The 27624-nt window shown below is 39.5% G+C and overlaps 1 protein-coding gene across 1 annotated transcript in view; it reads left to right on the plus strand.

Annotated features, from left to right (window-relative positions):
* Positions 1–27624, plus strand: part of LOC146965566 (coagulation factor V-like) — a 37298-nt gene that overhangs the window by 6516 nt on the left and 3158 nt on the right. The window contains exons 4-23 of the mRNA XM_085765055.1: positions 398–610; positions 1792–1953; positions 4319–4540; positions 6538–6703; positions 8400–8583; positions 9880–9976; positions 10475–10680; positions 11395–11542; positions 11618–11830; positions 12427–14518; positions 14611–14779; positions 16149–16385; positions 17754–17970; positions 18461–18640; positions 18736–18852; positions 21283–21354; positions 21475–21560; positions 22384–22539; positions 23981–24125; positions 25607–25758. Of these exons, the coding sequence (XP_085621181.1) occupies positions 398–610; positions 1792–1953; positions 4319–4540; positions 6538–6703; positions 8400–8583; positions 9880–9976; positions 10475–10680; positions 11395–11542; positions 11618–11830; positions 12427–14518; positions 14611–14779; positions 16149–16385; positions 17754–17970; positions 18461–18640; positions 18736–18852; positions 21283–21354; positions 21475–21560; positions 22384–22539; positions 23981–24125; positions 25607–25758 (5234 nt within the window). The remainder of the gene's footprint in view (positions 1–397; positions 611–1791; positions 1954–4318; positions 4541–6537; positions 6704–8399; positions 8584–9879; positions 9977–10474; positions 10681–11394; positions 11543–11617; positions 11831–12426; positions 14519–14610; positions 14780–16148; positions 16386–17753; positions 17971–18460; positions 18641–18735; positions 18853–21282; positions 21355–21474; positions 21561–22383; positions 22540–23980; positions 24126–25606; positions 25759–27624) is intronic.

The following is a 27624-nucleotide window of genomic DNA, read 5'->3' on the forward strand; positions in this document are numbered from 1 at the left end:
TATTTTAAGTAGAATGAGATTTGTTTTGACTAGAAATGACATTTTGACTAGAAATAAGACAAATATTCTTAGTAAGATTTTTTATTTTTTCTAGTGTAATATATACAAAATAAAACAAGAATTTTGAAAGTAGCTTTATCCATTTCGGTTCTGGAAATGTATGCAAATTAGTGCATATTTAATCAGATATTGCCTCATTTACATATTTAAACATAAAAGTTGACAAAACTTGTAATACAAAAAATATTTGTCTTAATGTGAGTGATAAACTTGGGAAGTTTCATGGTGATATCTGTTAGTTAAATTTTTTACCCTATTCACCTGTAGTGTCTCCCCTTAATACAGTAATTTGACTTTTTTTTTCTGTGTGTGTGTGTGTGTGTGTGTGTGTGTGCAGGAGCCAACTACTTTGACAACACGTCGCAGAAGGAGAAAGAGGACGACATCGTGCAGGCGAACGAGGAGCACGTCTACAGCTGGGAGGTGACGCCGGACGTTTCCCCTCAGGCCAAAGACCCCCGCTGCCTCACCTACACCTACGTCTCCCACCGCGACGTGGTGGAGGACTACAACTCCGGCCTCATCGGCACGCTGCTCATCTGCAAACCTGGTGAGCACGTAGCTAGTGATGTGCGGATCGATACTGAAATATCGATAATATACTTCCGATATCAGGTCTGTCTGTGTGCTCAAAAATCGATTCTCAAATGAAAATATCGATACTTTTGATACTTCACACACTGCAAAAACTCAAAATCTTTCCAAGAATATTTGTCTTATTTCTTGTCATAATGTCTTATTTCTAGTCAAAACTAAACTCTTTCCACTTAAAATAAGACTCATCACCTAAAAATTTACTTTTTTTTAGATCATTTTCACTTGTTTCAAACTAATTTTCACTTGAAATAAGTAGAAAAATCTGCCAGTCAAAGCAGGTTTTTTGTGCTTGTAATAAGAAAGAAAAACTTGATCCACTATCAGATTATTTCAAGTGAAAATCTGCTTGAAAGAAGTAAAAAAGTGTCTAAAAACAAGCTGCTTTTTAATGTGATGAGTCTTATTTTAAGTAGAATGAGATTTGTTTTGACTAGAAATAAGACAAATATTCTTGGTAAGATATTAGATTCTTTGCAGTGTAGCTAGTGATGTGCTGATCGATACCGAAATATCGATATACTTCCGATATCAGGTCTGTCTGTGTGCTCAAACATCGATTCTCAAATGAAAATATCGATACTACTTCATACACTGCAAAAACTCAAAATCTTTCTAAGAATATTTGTCTTATTTCTAGTCAAAATGTCATTTCTAGTCAAAACAAATCTCATTATATTTAAAATAAGACTCATCACAGTAAAACATAGCTTGTTTTTAGACACTTTTTACTTCTTTCAAGCAGATTTTCACTTGAAATAAGTAGAAAAATCTGATAGTGGAGCAAGTTTTTCTTTCTTATTACAAGCACAAAAAAACTTGCTTTTACTGGCAGATTTTTCTACTTATTTCAAGTGAAAATTAGTTTGAAACAAGTGAAAATGATCTAAAAACAAGTTCATTTTTAGGTGATGAGTCTTATTTAAAGTGGAAAGAGATTAGTTTTGACTAGAAATGAGACATTTTGACAAGAAATAAGACAAATATTCTTTGAGTTTTTGCAGTGTACCAGCCTGAATTTTACTCAGTATCGGATCGGAAAGCAAATTTGTGGTATTGAACATCACTAAGTGAGCAGTGAGACCTGGATCATGAGTCCTCACTTTAGTTTTTTGTTTGTTTTGTTTTGTTTTCCAGGAAGTCTGGACGAGTCGGGGCAGCAGGTCGGCATCCACCACGAGTTCGTCTTCCTCTTCGGGGTGTTTGATGAGAACGAGAGCAGATACAAGACGAGCGGCGCCGCCTTGGACAACCACGTCAAGTACACCATCAACGGATACACGAAGGGATCGCTACCTGGTCAGTCAGTTCGTTCCTCTGTGTCCTAATTACGTAGATTTAAATCAAACCAAGTCGGCCAATCAGAAGAGAAGAGGCTCTGAAACTCTCTTTTGATTGACTGACTGTTTTCTAAAGTGATCCAGCTGAGCAGACTGAGCAGATTTCAAAATAAAAGACTCAGAGAAAAGAGACATAGGTGGGCGGGGCTTAGAGTGACTGCTTAGTTGTGACATCACAAAGTGACAGGAAGTCCTGACGGCTGGTTTTAAGGCTCAGTTTCTGAATACAGGCTGTGTGCATTTCTCTGTGGACTGAGGCTTTGATACTTTCACAGTATTAATATAGAACCTAGAGCTGCTTTATAATCACACTACACATGGACATCTACCTTTATACCGTATGGAGCTTTAACACAAACATCTACCTTTATACTGTATGGAGCTTTAATACAAACATCTACCTTTATACTGTATGGAGCTTTAACACAAACATCTACCTTTATACTGTATGGAGCTTTAATACAAACATCTACCTTTATACTGTATGGAGCTTTAATACAAACATCTACCTTTATACTGTATGGAGCTTTAACACAAACATCTAATATAAATATAGTATAAACAACTTCAACACAACTTCACATGTGTTACTTTAACATTGTAATGTTCGGTAACACTTTACATGACGCCTCTATAACGCATTATAACCAGACTTACAATGAGTTATAATGCAGTTATAACACTGTATAACTATATATATATATATATATATATATATATATATAAACACTCATAGGCTACATGATCATAATGCTTTATAACAATAATCATAACACACTATAAAGCATTTTATCATGACTTATAAGGTCAGGTATTATAATACGTTATAGTTGTTAGTAACAAGCTGACAATGCCCACATTTATAATTCATTATAAATATAGTTATAATGTGTTATAATTGGCTTATAAACGTGTATAACTATCATTATAAACACTCATAAATCACATAAGACTTTATAACAATAAGCATAACACATTATAGAGCATTATAACTCTATTATAATACTAAGACCTTTTAAGCCATTATGAAATGCTCTATAATGTGCTATGCTTATTGTTATAAAACCTTATGATAATTAATGAGTGTTTATAATGATAGTTATACACGTTTATAAGCCAATTATAACACACATAAAACACATAACTATATTTATAATGCACTATCGATGTGGTCATTGTCAGCGAGTTACTAACAATTATAACGTATTATAACACCTGACCTTATAAGTCAAGATAAAATGCTTTATAGTGCGTTATGATTATTGTTATAAAGCCTTATGATAATTAATGAGTGTTTATAATGATAGTTATACATGTTTATAAGCCAATTATAACACATTATAACTATATTTATAATGGATTATCGATGTGGTCATTGTCAGCGAGTTACTAACAATTATAAAACGGAAAGGTGAAATCCGGCGATCTGATTGGTTGTTAACCGTGGTATATTGAGCATATACCACGGCTGCTATTCTAAAGCCTTATCACAGCGTAGGCTATCACTCCGCGTCAGGCACGTATGACTGGTATGAATGGAAGTTGTTGTCATGTATCCATGACAACGGACTGTTGCAGTCTGTAGTAAAAGACAGTCGGTGTTTTTACGATGTTAAAAAACGGACTAAAGTAGTGTAATTGACATGTTTAAGGTGAACTTTCACCTCCAGAGGGTTAACAATGGTAGAGGGGACTGAGCAGTGACTTTCACCTGAAAAAAAGCGGAGGAAAAGACCAGATGCAGAGCTAACGTCTGGAGACAAGAGACTAGTTTTTTCACAGTGAGGCTATTTTATATGTATTTCTGGTTGAATAAAACTACATGAAATTGATTGCGTATCCCTCTTTCATATTGCCTTTATTCGTAACCGTTTTATAAAAGCAATATATCACTCCAGTCCGTGGTATATGCTCATTATACCACTCTAAGGGGGAACAACGCCCCTTAGCCGTGGTAGAATGAGCATAGACCACGGACTGGAGTGATATATTGCTTAATTATAACATATTATAATGCCTGACCTTATAAGTCATGATAAAATGCTTTATAGTGTGTTATGATTATTGTTATAAAGTCTTGTGATCATTTATGAGTGTTTATAACTATAATTATACCTCATTTTAAGTATGGTGTTATAGAGATAGGCGTCAAGTAAAGTGTTACCTAATGTTCTGCTTCTTCTTTTCTCACACTCCTGCTGCGTATGTACAGATTTGTGTTGGATGGCAGTCAGTCACCATAGTAACATTCACCAGATGTCTTGTGTAAACTGTGTAGATGAAAAGTGACGGACAGTCTCCTCTTTCTTCTCCTCTCTGTCCAGATGTGAGGTTGTGCGCTCACGCCCCTGTGAGCCTGCACCTGGTGGGCATGAGCTCCGAGCCCGAGGTTTTCTCTGTGCATCTGAACGGACACGTGCTGGAGCACATGGGACACAAGGTGTCGTCCGTGGGTCTGATCAGCGGCTCCACCGCCACCGCCACCGTGGCGACGGTCTACAGAGGCCGCTGGCTGCTCTCCTCACACACCAACAAACACATGGAGGGTAGGAGCTTCTCTCATCCAGCATCCATCCATCATCATACACTGCAAAAACTCAAAATCTTACCAAGAATATTTGTCTTATTTCTCAATTTTAGTCAAAACTAATCTCTTTCCACTTAAAATAAGATTCATCACCTAAAAATTAACTTGTTTTTACACAGTTTTCACTTGTTTCAAACTAATTTTCACTTGAAATAAGTAGAAAAATCTGCCAGTGAAAGCAGGTTTTTTGTGCTTGTAATAAGAAAGTAAAACTTGCTCCACTGTCAGATTTTTCTACTTATTTAAAGTGGAAAATTTGCTTGAAAAAAGTAAAAAATGTCTAAAAACAAGGTGCTTTTTAATGTGATGAGTCTTATTTTAAAGCAGAAGTCAGCGATCCGGTGGTTTTGGCTAACTTCCTGTCAGCAGATGGAGTTAGCAGTCCCCGCCCTCGTCCCTACGTCACCACATTCAGGCACATCCCTTGGCTGCACACACAGAGAGGACTGCCCCTTTATGCCGTTCTCTCTCCTCATTGGATAAAGGTTGTAGGATACAAGGAAAGTTTTCTCCTCGGCTCAGAGCAGAGCAGAGTGACTGACAGACCCGTGTTACAGACCAAACACTCTATAGAAGTGATTGCTGTCAGAAGATATAACTATTTATACAACAGTTAGTTCCGACCGGTCCCAACCGAGCAATTTGATTGGACAAGAGACGTTCCATGAGTGCTGATATACAGTATAACAGCACTGCGACTTTTTACGGACGTTATCACTCCGCTGTTCAGCAGTGGACAGGAGCTAAGTCAGAGCCAGGCTCCCCATACAGGAGCTGCTCCATCTCTCTGCTGCTACTACAGTTAGAAACGGACCTGAACATTAAAACCTGGACCTGACCTGGTCCGTTTATTTGGTGATAAATCTCTACTGAACCCGGCTGGAAAAAAATCGCCGCGGGGGCAACTACGTTTTGACGGCGATGTGTTTTGATATTAGCGTTAGCTGTTGTTAGCCACGTAGCTCAGCTACTTAACCTTTATTTAACCAGGCGAGATCAATTAAGAACATGTTCTTATTTACTTATTTACTTAGCTTCAACTGTGTTTATATTGATTACATAGCAGATAAACAAATGTAATACGGTATCGATAACGTCTCTGTATGTCTTCACGCTGGTCCTGTTGCTCCGGTGCTAATCAGACACGGGCTCAGAACCAGAACCAGCACTGGAAGCAGCTCGGTGGAAAAGCTTGTAGCTAGTAGCAAGCTAGTATGAAATGTGTGTTGCCTGGCAACAGCCTTGTCTCCCTTCCAGTTGCGGAACTATTTCTGTTGGCGGAGCCAAATAAATGATTAAATAAACAAACAAATCATAATCTCTTGTAGTTTATTACTGTTCTAAAATGCGCTTGTAGCACTGTTGTATAAAAGCAATATCACACTCGAGGTCATGCTGTTGTACTGTATATCAGCACGGTGGGATTATCTGCGGCACTCGGCCTGCGGCCTCGTGCCTACGACCGAATCACAGCCGTGCTGATATACAGTACAACAGCACTCCCTCTCGTGTGATATTGCTTAATTAAGACTATTAACACAAACATTCCGCTTACTTCTGCTTTAAAATAAGACTCATCAAATAAAAAGTAGCTTGTTTTTAGACACTTTTTACTTATTTCAAATCTATTTTCATTTGAAATAAGTAGAAAAATCTGATAGTGGAGCAAGTTTTTCTTTCTTATTACAAGCACAAAAAACTTGCTTTCACTGGCAGATTTTTCTACTTATTTCAAGTGAAAATTAGTTTGAAACAAGTGAAAATGATCAAGCTAATTTTTAGGTGATGAGTTTTATTTAAAGTGGAAAGAGTTTAATTTTGACCAGAATTGAGACATTTTGACAAAAAATAAGACAAATATTCTAGGAAAGATTTTGAGTTTTTGCAGTGTACAGTGGATTTCACCACCAGCACGACCTCATCTGAATGTTTTTTTGTTTTTTTCTGCTCTTGCAGTGGGCCTGCACGGCTTTGTGGATGTGGAGCGATGCGATGCCTTCAAAGCGCCGGTACGCTGGATGACTATTGAGCAGAAGCGACAGAGCCAGGAGTGGAAGTACTACATAGCAGCAGAGGAGGTCGTCTGGGACTACGCACCCAACCCGCCCGATCATGTTGATGAGTAAGCAGCATGAAAACTCATCAGACGTCTCTCTCATCTTTTGTGTTAATGATTCATTAATGGAGCTGTTGCAGATGCTTCATTCATCACTACAGCGTTTTAAATGAGATGACTAATTGCTCTGTTTGCTGTGAAGCTGTGACTGACGTGACAAGTGTTGCATGATTATATAATAGTTTTGTTAATACTTACTTGTTAATACTTACAAAATCCAAAGAGAGCATCACAACCAGCGTAGAACAGCAGAGTAAAAAATGTTATGAACACATTTCTGTCAGCGGTACACTGCAAAAACTCAGAATCTTACCAAGAATATTTGTCTTATTTCTAGTCAAAATGTCATTTCTAGTCAAAACAAATCTCATTATACCTAAAATAAGACTAATCACATAAAAAGTAGCTTGTTTTTAAGCATATTTCAAGCATATTTTCATTTGAAATAAATAGAAAAATCTGACAGTGGAGCAAGTTTTTCTTCCTTATTACAAGCACAAAAAACTTGCTTGCACTGGCAGATTTTTCTACTTATTTCAAGTGAAAATCAGTTTGAAACAAGTGAAAATGATCTAAAAACAAGTTAATTTTTAGGTGATGAGTCTTATTTAAAGTGAAAAGAGATTAGTTTTGACTAGAAATGAGACATTTTGACAAGAAATAAGACAAATATTCTTGGAAAGATTTTGAGTTTTTGCAGTGTAGAAGGAGAGGGCAATTTCTTTGCTTTGATAGGAAATGTCTGGTGACACCCAGGTCTCAAGCTTTGACCTTTGACCTCTATATGCATTTATATCAGAGATGTAATTGGGGGCAGCTTTAAAACTCAGCAATTAAAGGGATAGTTCACCCTAGAATGATATTTCGCTCATTATCTACTCACCCTCATGTTGACTAAGGGCTGGAAGAATTTTCAGAGTCCACCGTCCCTTCTCTGAGTTACAGGGGGTCTTGGCATAGCAGTGCATGTCCATATAACGGTTGCAAAGGGACACCAGAGCTCTTCGTAAAAAAACACACACAAAAAAACATCCAAATACCTCCATGATGCTCGTATGTAATGTCCGTCTTGTGCTGAAGCCCCAAATTGCGTAATTGTCCAAAAAAAAATTAAATAAGGCTATATTTTAAGCTTGTTTGTAGCGGAAGCTTCTCAAAGCTCCTCTTCCTGGTCCGTCCAAATCTCGCGTGATTCGCAGTAACCGCACTGACGCCGGCGCAAATCACGCGAGATTTGGACGGACCAGGAAGAGGAGCTTTGAGAAGCTTCCGCTACAAACAAGCTTAAAATATAGACTTTTTAAATTTTTTTCAGGACAATTACGCAATTTGGGGCTTCAGCACAAGACGGACATTACATACGAGCATCATGGAGGTATTTGGATGTTTTTTTGTGTGTGTTTTTTTACGAAGAGCTCTGGTGTCCCTTTGCAACCGTTATATGGACATGCACTGCTATGCCAAGACCCCCTGTAACTCAGAGAAGGGACGGTGGACTCTGAAAATTCTTCCAGCCCTTAGTCAACATGAGGGTGAGTAGATAATGAGCGAAATATCATTCTAGGGTGAACTATCCCTTTAAACTTTGAAATCAAGTAGAAATCTACTGTAATAGGAAGCTAATGAACGAAGGGAGGCAGCAGAGTCATGTGACTGCACCATCCATGTGTCAAACCTCTTCTTCTCATCTGTTTTTTTGTAGGGACTTCAGGCTGCAGTACTTGAAACAGTCGTCGACACGCATCGGTCGTAGGTACAAGAAGGCGATGTACACGATGTACAGCAACGAGTCGTTCACTGAGAAGATTGAGCAGACTGAGCAGAGGAAGAAGGAGCTTGGCATCCTGGGCCCGGTGATCAGAGCGCAAATCAGAGACGTTATCACGGTGAGAATGAGATCATCACACTTGTCTCAAATCGGTTCTGTCAAAAAGGGCCTTAAAGGGATACGCCAACATTGTTTTTTCTTCGTGTCTTGCCTCACTCCCGAGTCCATGACCAGCAGATAGACACCATCCTTTCCACTGTGCGTGCAGTAACCATGGAGATAGAGCCGTATCGCCCGTAATTAGCTTAGCTCAAACACTGGAAGTGTATGGGTAGTGTTAGCCTGCCTCCACCTAAAGTCACTAATTAGCTTAGCTCAAACACTGGAAGTGTATGGGTAGTGTTAGCCTGCCTCCTACCCGAGCCGAAATCAGCAGTCAGAAGCTGATTTCATTTTAGCTCTAAACTCTGTAAATATATCACTTTATCCACATTTCAAACATTTTTAGCAGAGAAAGTAGCAGTTTAGATCAGCAGTGTGTCGTTAATTTGTCTAAATACCAGCTGTTTACAATTTTGTTCGGACGAATTCGGCGCTACTCAAGCTAGCCGTTGTGACCAACGCACTTCCGGTTACTTCCACAAAATAAAACACCCGTTGCCCTTTACATAGAGAAAACCATGACAATAGAATTAGTGCTTTTACTTTGAAATAGGAAGCTAACCTACCCTCGATGTAGCTAGCTTGAACCAAAATAAACCGTCTTTGCTTGAACCCTCCGTTTTGACCGATCTCGTCCCGTTAGCGGCATTTGACCGCTCAAGATGCCTTACCGGAGAGTTTTGTCAGCTCTGAGACGAAGATCGGCCCGCCGGTTTCCCTTTAGAGTTGCTGAAGAGTTTCTCTGATGACTTTAGGTGGAGGCAGGCTAACACTACCCATACACTTCCAGTGTTTGAGCTAAGCTAATTACGGGCGATACGGCTCTATCTCCCTTGTTACTGCACGCACAGTCGAAAGGATGGTGTCTATCTGCTGGTCATGGACTCAGGAGTGAGGCAAGACACGAAAAATGCTGTGTAAATGCTAATTTAAGTCGTATTCTGATCACCTGCTTCAGCTTCATCTGCTACGTCTTAGTTCTGACTGGTGCATCCACCTTAAAAGCATGTATGTAGCTATTTAGACATAAATATTTCTGCACCAGGCTGCTGTGAAGTTGGACATTTACTAACTCCAGTGGCCGTTGGTTGAACTGCAGCTTTTGGTATTTGTAGTGTTCGTCTGCTGTTCAACTGTGTGTGAATGTAAATGCTGATTAAAGCTGCAAGTCTGCACTTTAATCAGTGGCGTTACAGATACATGGCTGTGATCACTACTGTGTGTCCTCACACGTCCTCCTGTCCTTTCACAGATTGTGTTCAAGAACATGGCTTCCAGGCCCTACAGTATCTATCCACATGGACTGACGATAGAGAAGTTAGATGAGGGAGCCAATTATCCAGAAGGAGGTACAAATAGTGTTCACTACACTGCAAAAACTCAAAATATTTCCAAGAATATTTGTCTTATTTCTTGTCAAAATGTTTCATTTCTAGTCAAAACTAATCTCTTTCCACTTAAAATAAGACTCATCACCTAAAGATTTACTTGTTTTTAGATCATTTTCACTTGTTTCAAACACATTTTCACTTGAAATAAGTAGAAAAATCTGCCAGTGAAAGCAAGTTTTTTGTGCTTGTAATAAGAAAGAAAAACCTGCTCCGCTATCAGATGATTTCAAGTGAAAATATGCTTGAAAGAAGTAAAAGTGTCTAAAAACAAGCTACAATTTAATGTGATGAGTCTTATTTTAAGTAGAATGAGATTGTTTTGACTAGAAATAAGACAAATATTCTTGGTAAGATTTTGAGTTTTTGCAGTGTACTTTATTATTATACTGCACTGGCCTCACTGGTTTGATAATCTGAAATGGAACATACAGTTTAATCTGATGATGTGTTTGCCAGGAAACCAGTCTCATGCCGTTCAGCCGGGTGAGACACGCACCTACATATGGAGAGTGCTGGAAGAGGATCAGCCTTTAGATGGAGACCCTCGATGTCTGACCCGGATGTACCACAGCGCAGTGGACACACCGAGAGACATCGCCTCAGGACTGGTTGGACCGCTCCTCATCTGCAAGCACCAGTCCCTCAGCGTCAGAAACGTGCAGGTAAAGAGCAGCTCCACCTGTTAGCATGTTAGGTTCTTGGTTCCGTTTGTTGATTGGTTGGTCCAAATGGAAATATTTTAATATATTTGATGGGTTTTCATGACATTAGTTGGCTTTTGGCTACCACCATGAGGTTCATGTTTTGAAGCTAACTCATGAGATTCCTTACAACCTCAGCTTGTGTTAAGATAAAGAACTGCATCTTAGTTGGCATGTTAGCCTGCTCAGAGCTGCTATCTGGGCCACCATTGTTGATTTTACAGATTAAAGCATGAAGCCTAGATTTTTTTCTACAATTTTGGGGGAGCATACATCAGTCCGACTGCCCAAAAGTCCGACGGCTCATTTCTCCGACTACCTATTCTACATTGTTATGGTTAGGTTTAGGGTAAGGTTAAGGGTTAGGGCTACTTAAGTCGGAGAAGTGGAAGGTCGGACTAATGGACGCAAAAATAAAGAAATGTATGGTCGGAGAAATGGGTAGTCGGACAGACGTCATGCGCCCGCCCACAATTTTGTGGTGATGAAAGATGTCGATGGTGCTAATAAGGCAGTAAAACAAAGGTTAGCCATCTACATTGATTGTATATTAAACTTTTAAGACATGTTTATATGGCTATTGACAATAGTCTAGGTGTTGAAAGACAAAATAAAGTCAAATTTAAAAGTGGATTCATATCAATGGATGAATCAAGGGCTTTTGTTTGTGTACAGATGAGAGCTGACAAGGAGCAGCATGCCATGTTTGCTGTGTTTGATGAAAACAAGAGCTGGTACCTGGATTACAACATCGGCCATTACTGTGATCGAACCAAAGTCAGCAAAGGGGACCCAGACTTTTACAAGTCCAACGTCATGCACAGTAAGTTTTATCATAATCTGAGTGAAGCTAACAACAGCTGATCAGTCCAAAAGATGACTAATATTGTCTTTACAGCGATTAATGGTCACGTGTTTGAGAGCACTCCAGTCTTAGGCTTCTGCAACGGTGAGGTTGCAACATGGCACGTGTCGAGCATCGGAGCACAGGACTACATCCAGACGGCTACGTTCTACGGTCATCCATTTGAGCTGAATGACCGGATCGAGGACTATCTCAGCCTCTACCCCATGACTGGAGAAAGCCTCACTATGCCCATGTCCAACATTGGTCAGTCAGGATTTACAATACCTTTTTATGTCAGATTGTGCATCTCTCTTAAGTATTCTTGATGCAGAACTTAGCTATGCTTAAAGGTGTACAGAAATGGCCGTTTGTCCTGTTTGTCGCGCCGAGTTGTCACAAGCTGCAACACGAGTTTACCCGAGTAAGGAAAACGAATTTGATTGGTCGTTATCGAGCGGGCGGGATATTCAAAGCTTGGGGCGAGACCGAGCTCGGTGTGTGTGTGTGTCTCAGACGTTTGAATGACGGATTACGGATCCAATATCAGTGGCTGATGAATCGTGTACAGGCTGACGTATAATCCGTGCGCCTGCATTATCCAATGCGAAAAAAAAATACACACTTTCATCCCGGATTTACTCAAAAATAGAATTTTGCACAAAGTTTGGGCTACATCGTCTAATAGATGAGTTATTACACAAATTTTATGACCCAGAGTGGACTTAAATTCAATTTTCTTTTCTGTACACCTTTAAGGCCTCGTGTGATGAGACTAGAGAGACTATCAAGCCACAATTCTGAGCATTGCACTTGAGCATGTTTTTAAAGATCTGTTATGCATGATTTTTCTCTTCAACCAGGTGTCTGGCTACTAGCTACCCTGAATTCCCATGAGACAACCAAAGGAATGCGGCTGAAGTTTCAGGATGTCGAGTGCTATCGTGACTACGAGTATGAGTACGAAGATACAAGCAATCCCTTTAATGCCTGGAGTCCTAACAGTTTTGTAGACCTTGAGAAACAAGAAGAGAGCAAAAAGAAAGAAGAGGCCGAGAAGAAAGGACCAGAACCAGAACCGATAAACAAAAAGTCTGTGTCAGAGGAACCAGATTATTACACAGCACTGTTTGCACAAGAATTAGGTCTCAGGTCTCTAAAGAACCAGACTGAGGACCCAGACGTGGAGAAGCTGGACCTCTCTTTTCTAGACTATGATGCTGTCGATGTGGCTGACCGGAATACGACTAACACCAAGAACTTCACTAAGATTAACAATGGCATCATTGTTTCACAACCAAAAACACTGAATGAGACTGACGGGACAGTTGATGGAGCAATCCTTACAGCAGTTGATGTACTGAACCAAAGCATTATTGAGAATACAACACATGTACAGAACACGAGTGATGCATCAATGGTTGAAAACTCTACATTGAAAACAGAGAACACAACTAACATTAATAGCCCAAACGCATTACTAAAGAATGACACCAGCGCTTCACTAGCCATTGCAGATCTTGATAATGATGCAGTGTTCAACAACAAAAACTCAACAATTGACAGTGAGATGACCCATCTTACCACAGCAGTACAAGAATCTACCAACCCTACTGTAAGACCAACTGGAAACGCAAGTTCCCCAATGCACGTTGAAAATATTACTGACACCCTGACCAGTGATAACCAGACTTCTGTGGGCACGATCTCCTTAGAGGAATCAAAAGAAAAACTCAGTGGTACCAGGGACAATGGAGGTTATGGAGGTCAAGGTCTCTCAGGGAGCAGTGAAGAAGAAGTGTTTATCTACCTTACAGGTGGAGATAACAATGCAAAGGTGATAAAAACCACCTCTGTCAAAACGCAGGGCCGCAACTGGACTTACGATGGAAAGCATGAAGTAGGATCCGTGGAGATCCCCGACCACATGATGAAATATCTTGAGACCCCTGAAGCAACCCCTGAAACAACCCCTGAAGCCACCGCTGAAGCAATCTCTGAAGCCACCTCTGAAGCATACCCTGAAACAACCCCTGAAGCAACCGTTGTAGCAAATTCTGAACCAACCCCTGACACAATCCCTGAAGCAACCCTTGAAGCAACCTTTGGTATGCTTCAAAGGTTGCTTCAAAGGTTGCTTCCTGAAATAACCTCTGGAGCAACCCTTGAAACAACCCCTGATGCAACCTCTGAAGCATACCCTGAAGCAACCTCTGAAGCATACCCTGAACCAACCCCTGAAGCAACCCCTGAAGCATACCCTGAACCAACCCCTGAAGCAACCCCTGAAGCATACCCTGAACCAACCCCTGAAGCATACCCTGAACCAACCCCTGAAGCAACCCCTGAAGCATACCCTGAAGCAACCCCTGAAGCAACCTCCGAAGCATACCCTGAAACGACTCCTGAAACAACCCCTGAATCGACGCCAGCCCCGGCCCCAACCCCAGCCCCAACCCCAAAGAAGAAGAAGAAGAGAGTGCCCCTCCGACAGAGACCGCAGAGGGGTGAAGCTATGAAAACAAAGAGGAGGAAGGAATACAAGCCTCTGCCTAGGAGTGGCTTACCCAACGCTTTGCCATTCTCCCCTCGTGGCTTCAACCCTATGATGACGCCACGCGGGTCCCGGCCCGGTGCACCACAGCCCTTTTCTGACGAGGAGGAGCTCATTAACATGCCCGTGGTCATCGGTGTGCCCCGGAATGACTTCAGCGACTACGAACTCTACGTTCCCGGGAATGAGCCTGACCATCTTGGGCTGGACGAGCACGATGTTCATGCAGATGAGTATGAGTGGGTGACCTACAAAGACCCATACAGCGGTCATGAAGACATCAAGAACCTCAACTTAGATGAGACCACCAAATACTACTTAAAGGTCTCAGGCCAGAAAGCAAAGATGTACTTCATTGCTGCCGAGGAGGTGCAGTGGGACTATGCAGGCTATGGACAGAGGTGAGGTCAGAGGTTGTGGTAAGAGTTGCTCATGTGACCTTTTCTTACCTGTAAGTAAAAAAAACTAAAATAATGTTGTGTTACTGCCACAGGAGGCAAGACAAGTTGCCACTGAGCAGCAGAGAAACCTCATTCACCAAGGTGGTTTTCCGGAAATACACGGACAGCAGCTTCAGCACACCCGACGTCCGTGGAGAGCTGGATGAGCATCTCGGCATCCTGGGACCTGTCATCAAAGCAGAGGTTGGAGAAAACATCTTGGTAAGTCAGAGAATCTACTCTCTTGCAAATCTTGAATCCTGCTTAGCTGCTGTCACTGACTGGATGTCACAAAACTTCTTACGATTGAATGCCAGCAAAACTGAAATATTAGTCGTAGGCCCGACCAACCAACTACCACTCCTCACCGACCTTAGGCTAAACATTGACGGCTGTATTCTCACTCCACACTATACAGTTATAAACCTTGGTGTGACCTTTGATTCCACTTTGTCTTTTGACAGACACATCAGAGAAATCACCCAGACAGCATTTTTTCATCGCCGTAACATTTCAAAGATCCGTCCCCTCCTAAGTACATCAGACGCAGAGATTTTGGTTCATGCTTTTGTTTCATCCAGATTAAATTACTGTAATATTCTCTTTTCCGGCCTACCACACCGTAGCACACACAAACTACAACTTGTCCAAAATACAGCTGCCAGAATACTTACCAAAACCAGGAAATTTGATCATATAACCCCAGTTTTAATCTCACTCGACTGGCTCCCAATCAAATCCAGATCAGATTTCAAGTGACTCCTACTGGCCTACAAATCCCTACATGGTCTTGCACCTCCATACCTGTCACACCTACTCATCCCATACACTCCCACACATGTGCCCTCCGCTCACAGAATGGTAACTACATCATGGTCCCCAAAGGCAAGGCAAGGCAAGGCAATTTTATTTGTATAGCCCGTTTTTACAAACAGTTTGTCTCAAAGGGCTTTACATGGCATCGTAGCAACATCCTCTGTCCTTAGACCCTCACATCGACTGAGGAAAAACTCCATGGAAACCCTTTTAACAGGGAAAAATCGGAGAAACCTCAGGGTGAGCAACAGAGGAGGGATCCCTCACCCAGGACGGACAGACGTGCAATAGATGTTGTTACAGACAAGAAAACAGCAGGTGGAAGAGCATTTTCCCACCGCGCCCCACTCCTCTAGAACTGGCTCCCGCAATCAGTCAGAGATGCAGATTCCATTACCACTTTCAAATCCAGACTAAAGACCCATCTATTTTCTCAAACATACGGTATAGCCTGATAGCACGTTTTATTTCTGTTCTGTTGTTTGTTTTGTTTTTGTTTCATTTTGTTCTTTGTTTTGTGTCACTATCGTCACTGTTTCTGTTGTTGTTGTTGTTGTTGCTGCTGTTGTTGTTCTGTCATGTTGGCCTTAATTGTCATCTCTATTTCTCTTTTGTGTGTGTGTGTGTTGTCTTGTAAAGTGTTCTGAGACCATGTTTTGGTGATTTTACACTTTAAATAAAGGTGAATTGAATTGAATAGAGGGCATCACTGTCACTTTCAACAACTTTTGCGTGTAACTCTCAGAAATGAACTGTTTTACTGTTTTACTTTCAGGTGACGTTCAGGAACAACGCCAAACGGCCGTACTCCATTCACCCTAACGGGGTCACCTACGCCAAGCAGACAGAGGGTCTGTCCTATGAGGATGGCTCCAAGTATTGGTACAAATATGACAACGAGGTCCAGCCCAACACCACCTTCACATACTTATGGAAGGTCACTGACAAGGCCGGGCCAACGTCAGAGGAGTCGGACTGTCGCACCTGGGCCTACTACTCAGGTGTTAATCCTGTGAGTACTTGATACTAAATATGAGTTCAGTATGGCAAGGAATGAAGAAATGCAGTGATGGGAGTAATGGCATTACTAATGGTGCTACTTTTTTCAGTAACAAGTAATCAAAACAGTTACTGTTTCCCCCGTTATAACGCTGTTGACTTGACTCAAGAAGTCCCGTCACAAAATAATAAACCCGTTAAAGTGTACGTTGTATACACTTTTTTTTCAGTCTATCAACTAGTCGAAAAAAAGCCATTTATCTGGAACTAACCAACTCACTCAACTCAACTCACTAAAACTGATTGAGTGTCTCAAGGAAAATCAAGGAAAATCGAATGCAACTGCACTTGGTTATTTGTCTAGGAAATTTCCCAGCCAACCTTTCATGTTCCCACACCATTTTAAGGGTAGCCAACCCAAATTGTTGTGCAATAAGCCTGTGAATATTCTCATTTGTCCAGGTCATAGTTATCTCAAGGAAATTTAAATCGGATGCAACTGGACTTGGTTATTTGTCTAGAAAACCAATTACCAAGTCCAGTTGCATTCAATTAAATTTCCTTGAGGTAACTATGACCTGGACAAATGAGAATATTCACAGGCTGGTTAGTTCCAGACAAACAGGAGGTTAGGGGGGCGAGTCCAAGTAATTTGACATATTTGAGCATTTTATTTTTTAAAAAAAGGAACGCAATAGTTACTTTTCCTGGTAATTATTTACTTTTATAACGTAGTAATTCAGTTACTAACTCTGTTATTTTATTGGGAAAGTAACTGGTAAAAGTACTTTTTAAAAGTAATGTGCCCAACACTGCTCATAAATACATTAAAGGGATAGTTCACCCAAAATTCAAATTGCACTCATTATCTACTCACCCTCATGTGGACTAAGGGCTGGGAGAAGTTTCAGAGTCCTCCGTGGCTTCTCTGAGTTACAGGGGGTCTCGGCGTAGCAGTGCATGTCCATATGACGGTTGCAAATGGATACCAACTGTCTTGGTAACAAAAAGACACACCAAAAAACATCCAAATACCTCCATGCTGCTCATATGTAATGTCCGTCTTGTATTGAAGCCCCGAAATACAAAAAAAAATTAAATAAGTCTATATTTCAAGCTTGTTTGTAGCGGAAGCTTCTCTTCCTGGTCCGTCCATATCTCGCACGATTTGCGCCAGCCCTTAGTCGACATGAGGGTGAGTAGATAATGAGTGCACTCCATTTTGAATTTAAATCTGTGACTCTGGCACCCTCTAGTGGCAGCTTCAAGAAGATAGTGTAAAACTAGAGATTGTTGCTTTAGGAGCTTTAAATTAAGATTGAATAGTCTATTGTTATATGAAGCAAAGGTAACAAGCCCTGGTCCTTGCTCTGTATTTTAGGAGAAGGACATCCACTCTGGGTTGATTGGGCCTCTGCTGGTGTGTCGAGCGGGAACCCTGAGCCAAAACATGTCAGGCATGAGGGAGTTCATGCTGCTTTTCATGACCTTCGACGAGTCCCAGAGCTGGTACTACCAACAGAACCGCGAGTTCATTCAGAGGAAAGCACGACGAAGAAACCTGGGGCATGTCTCCAAGCAGAACCTCAAGTTTCACAGTAAGGGATTAAAAACTCAAAATCTTACCAAGAATATTTGTCTTATTTCTAGTCAAATTTCATTTCTAGTCAAAATAAATCTCATTATACTTAATATAAGACTCATCAAATAAAAAGTAGCTTGTTTTTAAGACAGTTTTTATTTCTTTCAAGTCTTTTTTTATTTGAAATAAGTAGAAAAATCTGATAGTGGAGCAAGTTTTTCTTCCTTATTACAAGCACAAAAAACTTCCTTTCACTGGCAGATTTTTCTACTTATTTCAAGTGAAAATTAGTTTGAAACAAGTGAAAATGACCTAAAATCAAGTTAATTTTTAGGTGATCATGCTTATTTTAAGTGGAAAGAGGTTAGTTTTGACTAAAATTGAGACATTTTGACAAGAAATAAGACAAATATTCTTGGAAAGATTTTGAGTTTTTGCAGTGTATACATGGTAACTGCTGATTAGATTAAATACGATATTGATAATATGTCATGTTTTCTCTCTAGCCATCAATGGCATCATATTCAACCTGAAGGGCCTGAGGATGTACACCAACCAGCTGGCCCGCTGGCATCTCTTCAACATGGGTTCTCCTAACGACTTTCAGAGTGTCCACTTCCACGGTCAGACGTTCATCCACAAGCACGGCGAGGGCTACAGACAGGCCGTCTTCCCCCTGCTGCCCGGTTAGCACCATCATTATTCTTGTTTGTGAACTAAATGCAGAATAATCTCTGTTGGCTTTCAAAGTTGTTTACTGGACCGAAACTGTCTTTTTCAGGGAGCTTTGCCACTCTGGAGATGTATCCGTCCAGACCCGGCCTGTGGCAGCTGGAGACAGAAGTCGGTTCCAACCAGCAGCAGGGCATGCAGACCCTCTTCCTGGTTCTGGATGATGGTATAAATATTTAATGAGTTTGATTATATCTCCATACCAGAGAAAAATTGTTTTCAGCTTGTCCATCCATTATTATATACAGTATGTCTAACCCAGTGGTGTAGTCTATGTGATACCCAGGTATACCCAGTAGCCTATACCCAGTACAACAAAACTATCTTTTTAATTTTACACTGCAAAAACTCAACATCTTACCAAGAATATCTGTCCTATTTCTAGTCAAAACAAATCTCATTATACCTAAAATATGTATATTTATACATATACATATACATACATAGTTATACATAAAAAAGTAGCTTGTTTTTAGAGACTTTTTACTTATTTCAAGTCTATTTTCATTTGAAATAAGTAGAAAAATCTGACAGTGGAGCAAGTTTTTCTTTCTTCTTCATTTTTCATTTTTCATTTTTAGGTGATGAGTCTTATTTAAAGTGGAAAGAGATTAGTTTTGACTAGAAATGAGACATTTTGACAAGAAATAAGACAAATATTCTTGGAAAGATTTTGAGTTTTTGCAATGTACCACTTTTCCTAGAATAAAATCCAAATTTTACCAGTTTCTTCTCAATTTTTCTGTTGTACTTTTTACTATTTTTTAAAGAAATTTTTACCCCTTTTTGTATTATTGTTTGCCCCCCCTTTTATTTGAGAAATTTTACCACATTTTTCTATAATTTTTTGAAAAATGTTACCACTTTTTCTAGAATTCTTGAGTATTTTTACCAGTTCCTTATCAATTAAAAAAAAACAAAAAACGTTTTACTATTTACTATATCCACCTTTTTCCGAACGTCAAAAACGTAGCCTGTTTTGCCGGTTTTGGAATGTTATGTTTACGTTTCCATGGTTTCAGTAGCCGCAGTAAATGCATGGATTTTTTTTTTTTCCCCAATGAAAATCTGTAAAACGCATGGATCATCACAGCAGCTTTTAACAGTGGATATCACACAGATTTACATCTGTGTTAAAAGCCAGCGTTAATAGATCCATGCGTTTACCGCAACTATGACAACGCCTGAAAACCATGGAAACGTAAACGTAAAATTCCACCAAACCGGCAAACCGGAAGCCAGTTTTGACCATAGATGACGTTCGGAAACTTGTGGATAGCCTACTATTTTTACTTTTAAACTTTTTGTTTGTTTGTTTTTTGAAATTTTACCACTTTTTCTGAGAAATCTTACCAGATGTTTCAAAAAAATTTTAAACTTTTTTGTTTATTTTTTTGTGAGAATTGTTACCACTTTTTTCTACAAATGTTTCAACTTTTTTGGAGAAATTGTACCACTTTCTTTCCCAGAAATTTCTCTATAATCTTTCAAAAATGCACGCCTAATTTAAACGTACATTGATTGTTTGTGTATTTCTGGTGTTTGCTTCAAAAATTTGTCCAATGGGGGTCTGTGGTGTCAATTTTGGGGTCCTTGATATAAAAAAGTTAGAGAACCACCGGCCTATGTGATACAAGTACAGTTTACCCACCTAAAAAAGCAGTTTACCCACTACAAAACATTAGACTACACCACTGTGTCTACCCCACTTTCATGGACGTGAGATCTCTGTTACTCCTTGAAGGAACTTCTTTTGGAAGATTTGGAACAAACATTGACAAGGACATAAAGACGAGTTGAATTGATTCTAGTGGCAAAGGTCAAAATATGATGTGGTCACAAATAAAGTAAAGTTTGGGAATAAATGCCCCGACACAGGTTGTGACTTTTAGTTTCTTTTAGAGAAAACCTCTGCAACTCTGACCACACTTTGCTTCTATTCCTCTGCAAACTCAACAAACAACAATGAACCAAAAGCGCCCCCTTGTGGATTAAATAAAACACTGTCTGATTACAAAATAAGACACATCACAAGTAGACATGAGGAGTGTGATTAAACTAAGTCCATGACGTGGAGGCACACGGCTTTTGAAGTAGTGCACTGCAAAAATTCAAAATCTTACCTAGAATATTTGTCTTATTTCTAGTCAAAATGTCATTTCTAGTCAAAATAAATCTAAATATATGTATAAGTATCATCACATTTAAAAAGTAGCTTGTTTTTAGACACTTTTTAATTTTTTCAAGCAAATTTTCCACTTTAAATAAGTAGAAAAATCTGACAGTGGAGCAAGTTTTTCTTTCTTATTACAAGCACAAAAAACATGCTTTCACTGGCAGATTTTTCTACTTATTTCAAGTGAAAATTAGTTTGAAACAAGTGAAAATGATCTAAAAACAAGTTAATGTTTAGGTGATGAGTCTTATTTTAAGTGGAAAGAGATTAGTTTTGACTAGAAATAAGACATTTTGACAAGAAATATAAGACAAATATTCTTGGAAAGATTTTGAGTTTTTGCAGTGTGATTTCAGTTTTTTCTAATTACACCGACATCCTCCTCTAATACCAAGACATTACCTGTGTGTCTCGTCTCAGACTGCGCCCATCCACTGGGTCTGGAGTCGGGCAGCGTGACGGACGAGCAGATCACAGCAACCAGCACCCGAGGTACCTCCAGACCTCCATCCTGTCTGCACCCAGCACCAAACTCCATGAAATGATTGCATAAATGCTGCGGTAAAGCTCTGTACTGTAAGTGAAGTATTGTCAACACTCTCCTCTTTGAAGGGTACTGGGAGCCTCACCTGGCCAGACTGAACAACCAGGGGAAATACAACGCGTGGAGCACAGACGAGGGCAACAGCTGGATACAGGTGTGTGCTGTAGTAGGTGCAGGAAAGTGGATTTGGTTTCTAATGTGTGTGTAATGGTAGAATGCGTAGGAATTCCCCCCATCTAGCGGTGTGGTTGCATATCTGCATATGTGCATGTAACAGGATAAACAAGCATCTATGAAAACAAGTGGTCCTCCACACTGCAAAAATTCAAAATCTTACCAAGAATATTTGTCTTATTTCTAGTCAAAATGTCATTTCTAGTCAAAATACATCTAAATATACTTAAAATAAGTATCATTACATTTAAAAAGTAGCTTTTTAGACACTATTTCCAAAGAAACGGCCTATTTTCACGGCCTAAAAGAGGTTTTACCTGAAAAAAAAAAAAACACACAGTTCCATTGTTCACTATGATATAATATTTTCCAGCCCCTCAAAGTGCAGGAAAAACACAGTTTTTATTTGGACCTAACCAACTGCTGATCGGCGGGCGCTAACCCTGGGCGGAGGGATACGTGAGTTGGTTAGGTCCAAATAAAAACTGTGTTTTTCCTGCACTTTGAAGGGCTGGAAAAAATTATATTATAGCGAACAATGGAACTGTGTACTTTTTTTCAGGTAAAACTTCTTTTAGGCCGTGAAAATAGGCCGTTTCTTTGGGTCTGTTCACAACACTGTATGTTGTAAATCTCTGGGCAGGGCTATTATGGGCTGGCGTTGCTAACGGGAGGAGTGCAGAGAGTCTTCTACTGCAATTAAAGGACTTAGGGGCTATTTGGAGATCATACAACCCCACTTTAAAAAAAATGCTACTATCCCTTTAATACAGTCTGATAACTGTGGGCTTCCTGCTGCACAGGTGGACTTCCAGCGGCCGGTTGTGATCAGCCAGGTGGCGACTCAGGGAGCCAAGCAGATGTTCCAGTCCCAGTACGTGGACCGGTACCTCATCTCCTACAGCACCGACCGGCGCAGCTGGACCTTCTATAAAGGAGACAGCAGGGATCGCATGAAGGTGGGTGGGAGCAGCGGTGGACAGTAACAGAGTAAATTTACTTGAGTACTGTATCCAGAGGATTTGTACTTTACTTGAGTATTAGATTTCTTTGGTACTTATTACACTGCAAAAACTCAAAATCTTTCCAAGAATATTTGTCTTATTCTTGTCAAAATGTCTCATTTCTGGTCAAAACTAATCTCATTCTACTTTAAATAAGACTCATCACATAAAAAGTAGCCTGTTTTTAGACACCTTTTACTTCTTTCAAGCAGATTTTCACTAGAAATAATGTGATAATGGGGCAAGTTTTTCTTTCTTATTACCAGCACAAAAAAACCTGCTTTCACTGGCAGATTTTTCTACTTATTTCAAGTGAAAATTAGTTTGAAACAAGTGAAAATGATCTAAAAACAAGTAAATTTTTAGGTGATGAGTCTTATTTTAAGTGGAAAGAGATTAGTTTTGACTAGAAATGAGACATTTTGACAAGAAATAAGACAAATATTCTTGGAAAGATTTTGGGGTTTTGCAGTGTACTCTTACTTGAATACATTTCCAAGACACTTTGACTTGAGTTAATTTCTAGGAAGGCTGAAAAGTACTCGTTACTCTCATGTCTGCTCTTTTTTTTTTTCTCTCTAAAATCCTATTGGACACAAGCTGTGTTTGTCAGAGAAGGAAACCCTAACCCCTAAAAGCAGCACATCAATGCAGCTGCTTTCAAAGAGTTAAAAGCTCCTTACATTCATTTAGAAACAATTATAGTAATTCATTGATGTGAAAAATAAGAAATTTACTCTTACTGTTACTTTTACACACAGTTACACACATTGCACATTTTCTACTTGCACTAAAATCAACGCTGCCAATTTGTTGTTGTATATACTAGTTTGTTCTTTATATTCTTATTCTTTATATTCTTATACTATATGTTGTTATCGTCACTGTGTGTCTGTGTAACGCTGCTGCTGCACTGTCATTTCCCAGCTTGGGATCAATAAAGTCTGTCTGTCTGTCTGTCTGTCTGTCTATCTATCTATCTATCTATCTATCTATCTATCTATCTATCTATCTATCTATCAATCTATCTATCTATCTATCTATCTATCTATCTATCTATCTATCTATCTATCTATCTATCTATCTATCTATCTATCTATCTATCTATCTTACTTAAAGTAAATTTAAAAGCATGTACTTTTGGATACTTAAGTGCCTTTAAAACCAAGTACTTTTTTACTCTTACTGGAGTAACCTGTCGACCGAGCTACTTTTACTTGTAACGGAGTAAATTTTGACCAGTAGTATTTGTACTCTTACTCAAGTATGTGTGTGGGATCACGTGCATCTTCGATCGCCGGTACATCTACATACAAACTCAGAGCGTGTGAGTACAGTGTGTGTGTGTGTGTGTGTGAGTGTGTGTGAGACTTTTCATGCCTCCATCTTCCACCAGGTGTTCGAGGGGAACCAGGAAGCGTACTCCACGAAGAGAAACGTCTTCTTCCCTCCGGTGGTCGGACGCTTCATCAGGCTCTACCCGCTCCACTGGTACAGCAAGCCCACGGTCCGCATGGAGTTCTACGGCTGCCAGCTCGACGGTAAGATGTCACCACACTGCAAAAACTCAAAATCTTTCCAAGAATATTTGTCTTATTTCTTGTCAAAATGTCTCATTTCTAGTCTAAACTAATCTCTTTCCACTTAAAATAAGACTCATCACCTAAAAATCTACTTATTTTTAGATCATTTTCACTTGTTTCAAACAAATTTTCACTTGAAATAAGTAGAAAAATCTGCCAGTGAAAGCAAGTTTTTTGTGCTTGTAATAAGAAAGAAAAACCTGCTCCGCTATCAGATTATTTTAAGTGAAAATCTGCTTGAAAGAAGTAAAAAGTGTCTAAAAACAAGCTGCTTTTTATGTGATGAGTCTTATTTTAAGTAGAATGAGATTTGTTTTGACTAGAAATGAGACAAATATTCTTGGTAAGATTTTGAGTTTTTGCAGTGCACGTGTTTATACCATCAGGCACTCAAGATTGATGATGTATTATATATAAAAATCCCGCCTCGGGCAGCCCTTTACTGCATGTCATTCTCCCTCTCTCTGCCTCCCCATTTCCTGTCTATCTCACTATCAAAATAAAGGTAAGTGACAACAACAAGTGACATGACATACACTGCAAAAACTCAAAATCTTAACCAAGAATATTTGTCTGATTTCTAGTCAAAATGTCTCATTTCTTGTCAAAACAAATCTCATTCTACCTAAAATATGTATATTTATACATTACATATACATACATAGTTGTACATAAAAAAGTAGCTTGTTTTTAGACACTTTTTACTTATTTCAAGTCTATTTGGAATGAGCAGAAAAATCTGATAGTGGAGCACTTCCTTTCACTGGCAGATTTTTCTACTTATTTCAAGTGAAAATTAATTTAAAACTAGTGAAAATGATCTAAAAACATTAAGTATTATTTAAAGTAGAAAGACATTAGTTTTGACTAGAAATTAGATATTTTGACAAGAAATAAGACAAATATTCTTGGAAAGATTTTGAGTTTTTGCAGTGTACACATTTCCTTTCATTTACATTTTTTCCCTTTTACAGCTGCACATAACCTTTACACTTATATTCAAGAACTGTGCAAGAAAACTCTATAAATAGATAACTGTAGCTTATTAAAATATAAATATGTAATAAAATAATATAATACAAATAGAAAATAGTAACAATTATACTAAAAAAGTAGCTTGTTTTTAGACACTTTTTTAACTTATTTCAAGTCTATTTTCATTTGAAATAAGTAGAAAAATCTGATAGCGGGGCAAGTTTTTCTTTCTTATTACAAGCACAAAAAACTTGCTTTCACTGGCAGATTTTTCTACTTATTTCAAGTGAAAATTAGTTTGAAACAAGTGAAAATGATCTAAAAACAAGTTAATTTTTAGGTGATGAGTCTTATTTAAAGTGGAAAGAGATTCATTTTGACAAGAAATAAGACAAATATTCTTGGAAAGATTTTGAGTTTTTGCAGTGCAGTTTGTAGTTGAGTGTGTGTTGCTGTGTCCTCAGGCTGCTCGGTGCCTCTGGGAATCGAGAGCGGACTCATCGAGGACCGGTTCATCACGGCCAGCTCCACGGCCTCCAGCTGGTACTCTGGACCCTGGACCGCCTCGCTCGCTCGCCTCAACAAGCAGGGCACCATCAACGCCTGGCAGGCCAAGGTACCGGTGTGCACGGGCCCGAGTAGGGAGAGGGCCCAATGAAGGTCCTGAAATTATTCTTTTTTTTGTGTGGTGGTTTTATTTTGAATGAAATGGGCCCTCCAATTAATTGGTGTCATAATTTATTTCAAATATATTGATAACACACTGCAAAAACTCAAAATCTTTCCAAGAATATTTGTCTTATTTCTTGTCAAAACTAATCTCTTTTCACTTTAAATAAGACTCATCACCTACAAATGAACTTGTTTTGAGATCATTTTCACTTGTTTCAAACAAATTTTCACTTGAAATAAGTAGAAAAATCTGCCAGTGAAAGCAGGTTTTTTGTGTTTGTAATAAGAAAGAAAAACTTGCTCCACTATCAGATTTTTCTACTTATTTCAAGTGCAAATCTGCTTGAAAGAAGTAAAAAGTGTCTAAAAAAAACCCCTGCTTTTTATGTGATGAGTCTTATTTTAAGTAGAATGAGATTTGTTTTGACTAGAAATGACATTTTTGACTTAAAATGAGACAAATATTCTTGGTAAGATTTTGAGTTTTTGCAGTGCCTGATAACAAGAGAATGAACTCTGTGTCAGAGCTCTCCCAACATATTGGACATTCTGGGAGTGCAAAATGGTTTAGTCCGCCCACAGACAGCAAGGAGGCTAGCTTTCATCATGCCGCCCAAAAAACATGAATTGTGGTATCAGAAAAAGAAAGAGCAGAAAGAAAAAGAAAGAAGGCAGAATTAGGGGAAGCAACTGTTAAAGGGATAGTTCAACATTTTGGCAAATTGGCCCAATGCCATAAGCCCTATAGTTTCAGGAGTAGATTTGTCACCTTTAATTGTCGGTGCAAGCTATTTTTAGATCGGCAGAGATTTATGAGATGATAACGAAACGTTACGAGTTGTTTTCGAGGTAAATGCAAAGCCAGTATAGTGCCGAAAAGAGATTGCTTGCCGAAAAACTGCCCCCGACGGAAACGCGCTTTGGCGGCTTTGTATAGAACGAATCTCCTTGTTGTTTACAACTAGCCTGGCTCTCGCCAGACCCTTGTAGTTCCGCAAAGCTCCACCAGAGGCGCTACGCTCAGCTTCACACAAGGGTCTGGACTCGAGGCCAATGCAAACTTCTTCCCCGGAGCAAAAAATAATTAACCAATCAGGATCGCCGGGCGGGACTTTCTGAGGTGTGACGTAGCGCTGAAGCGACTGTTTGAGTCAAACAACAATGGTGGCTCGCAGTGAGTGGCTGAAGTAGCACGTCATTCAAGATAACGGACAAGTGGTTTATCCAATCACATACAAGATTTTTTTACAAGGCCCCGCCTTCTGAAATGAATCGCCTATGGAGCAGTCCCAGACCCTTGTGTGGAGCTCAGCGTAGCTTTGCGGAACTACAAGGGTCTGGCGAGAGCCAGGTTAGTTTACAACTACTTCTGGGTAGAAAACCAGCATGAAAACAATGGTGATGGATGAGAGTTTTCCTGTATATATCTAATTTTTCATGTCACTATATCACCGTTTAGACTAATCTGGTGTTTGTAAAGTTTATAAAACCAATGACTGGACAAACATTACTATTTCTGTGTGCACATTTTTGTAATTAGTCATGGTTATCATAGATTAGCCGGGCTAACGGTTAGCTACCTGTTTAACTTTAATAACTCAGTGACTCAATAAACGGTCCATGAAAAAATATTTTCTCCAGCGGATATCTGAGTTCCAACATGACTGAGCTAACTGGAGTAGTTTCATGTCGTGTCCCACAACGGGAGGGTTTTAACAGACGTCCTGGTGTTAGCTTAGAGCTGCTGTTAGCTTAGCTACCGCCGTTAGCTTAGCTACTGCCGTTAGCTTAGCTCCCGCCGTTAGCTTAG

This window comes from Trachurus japonicus, chromosome 21, assembly GCF_045865225.1.
Source record: "Trachurus japonicus isolate A0001 chromosome 21, Traja_1.0".
Lineage (NCBI taxonomy): Eukaryota > Metazoa > Chordata > Actinopteri > Carangiformes > Carangidae > Trachurus > Trachurus japonicus.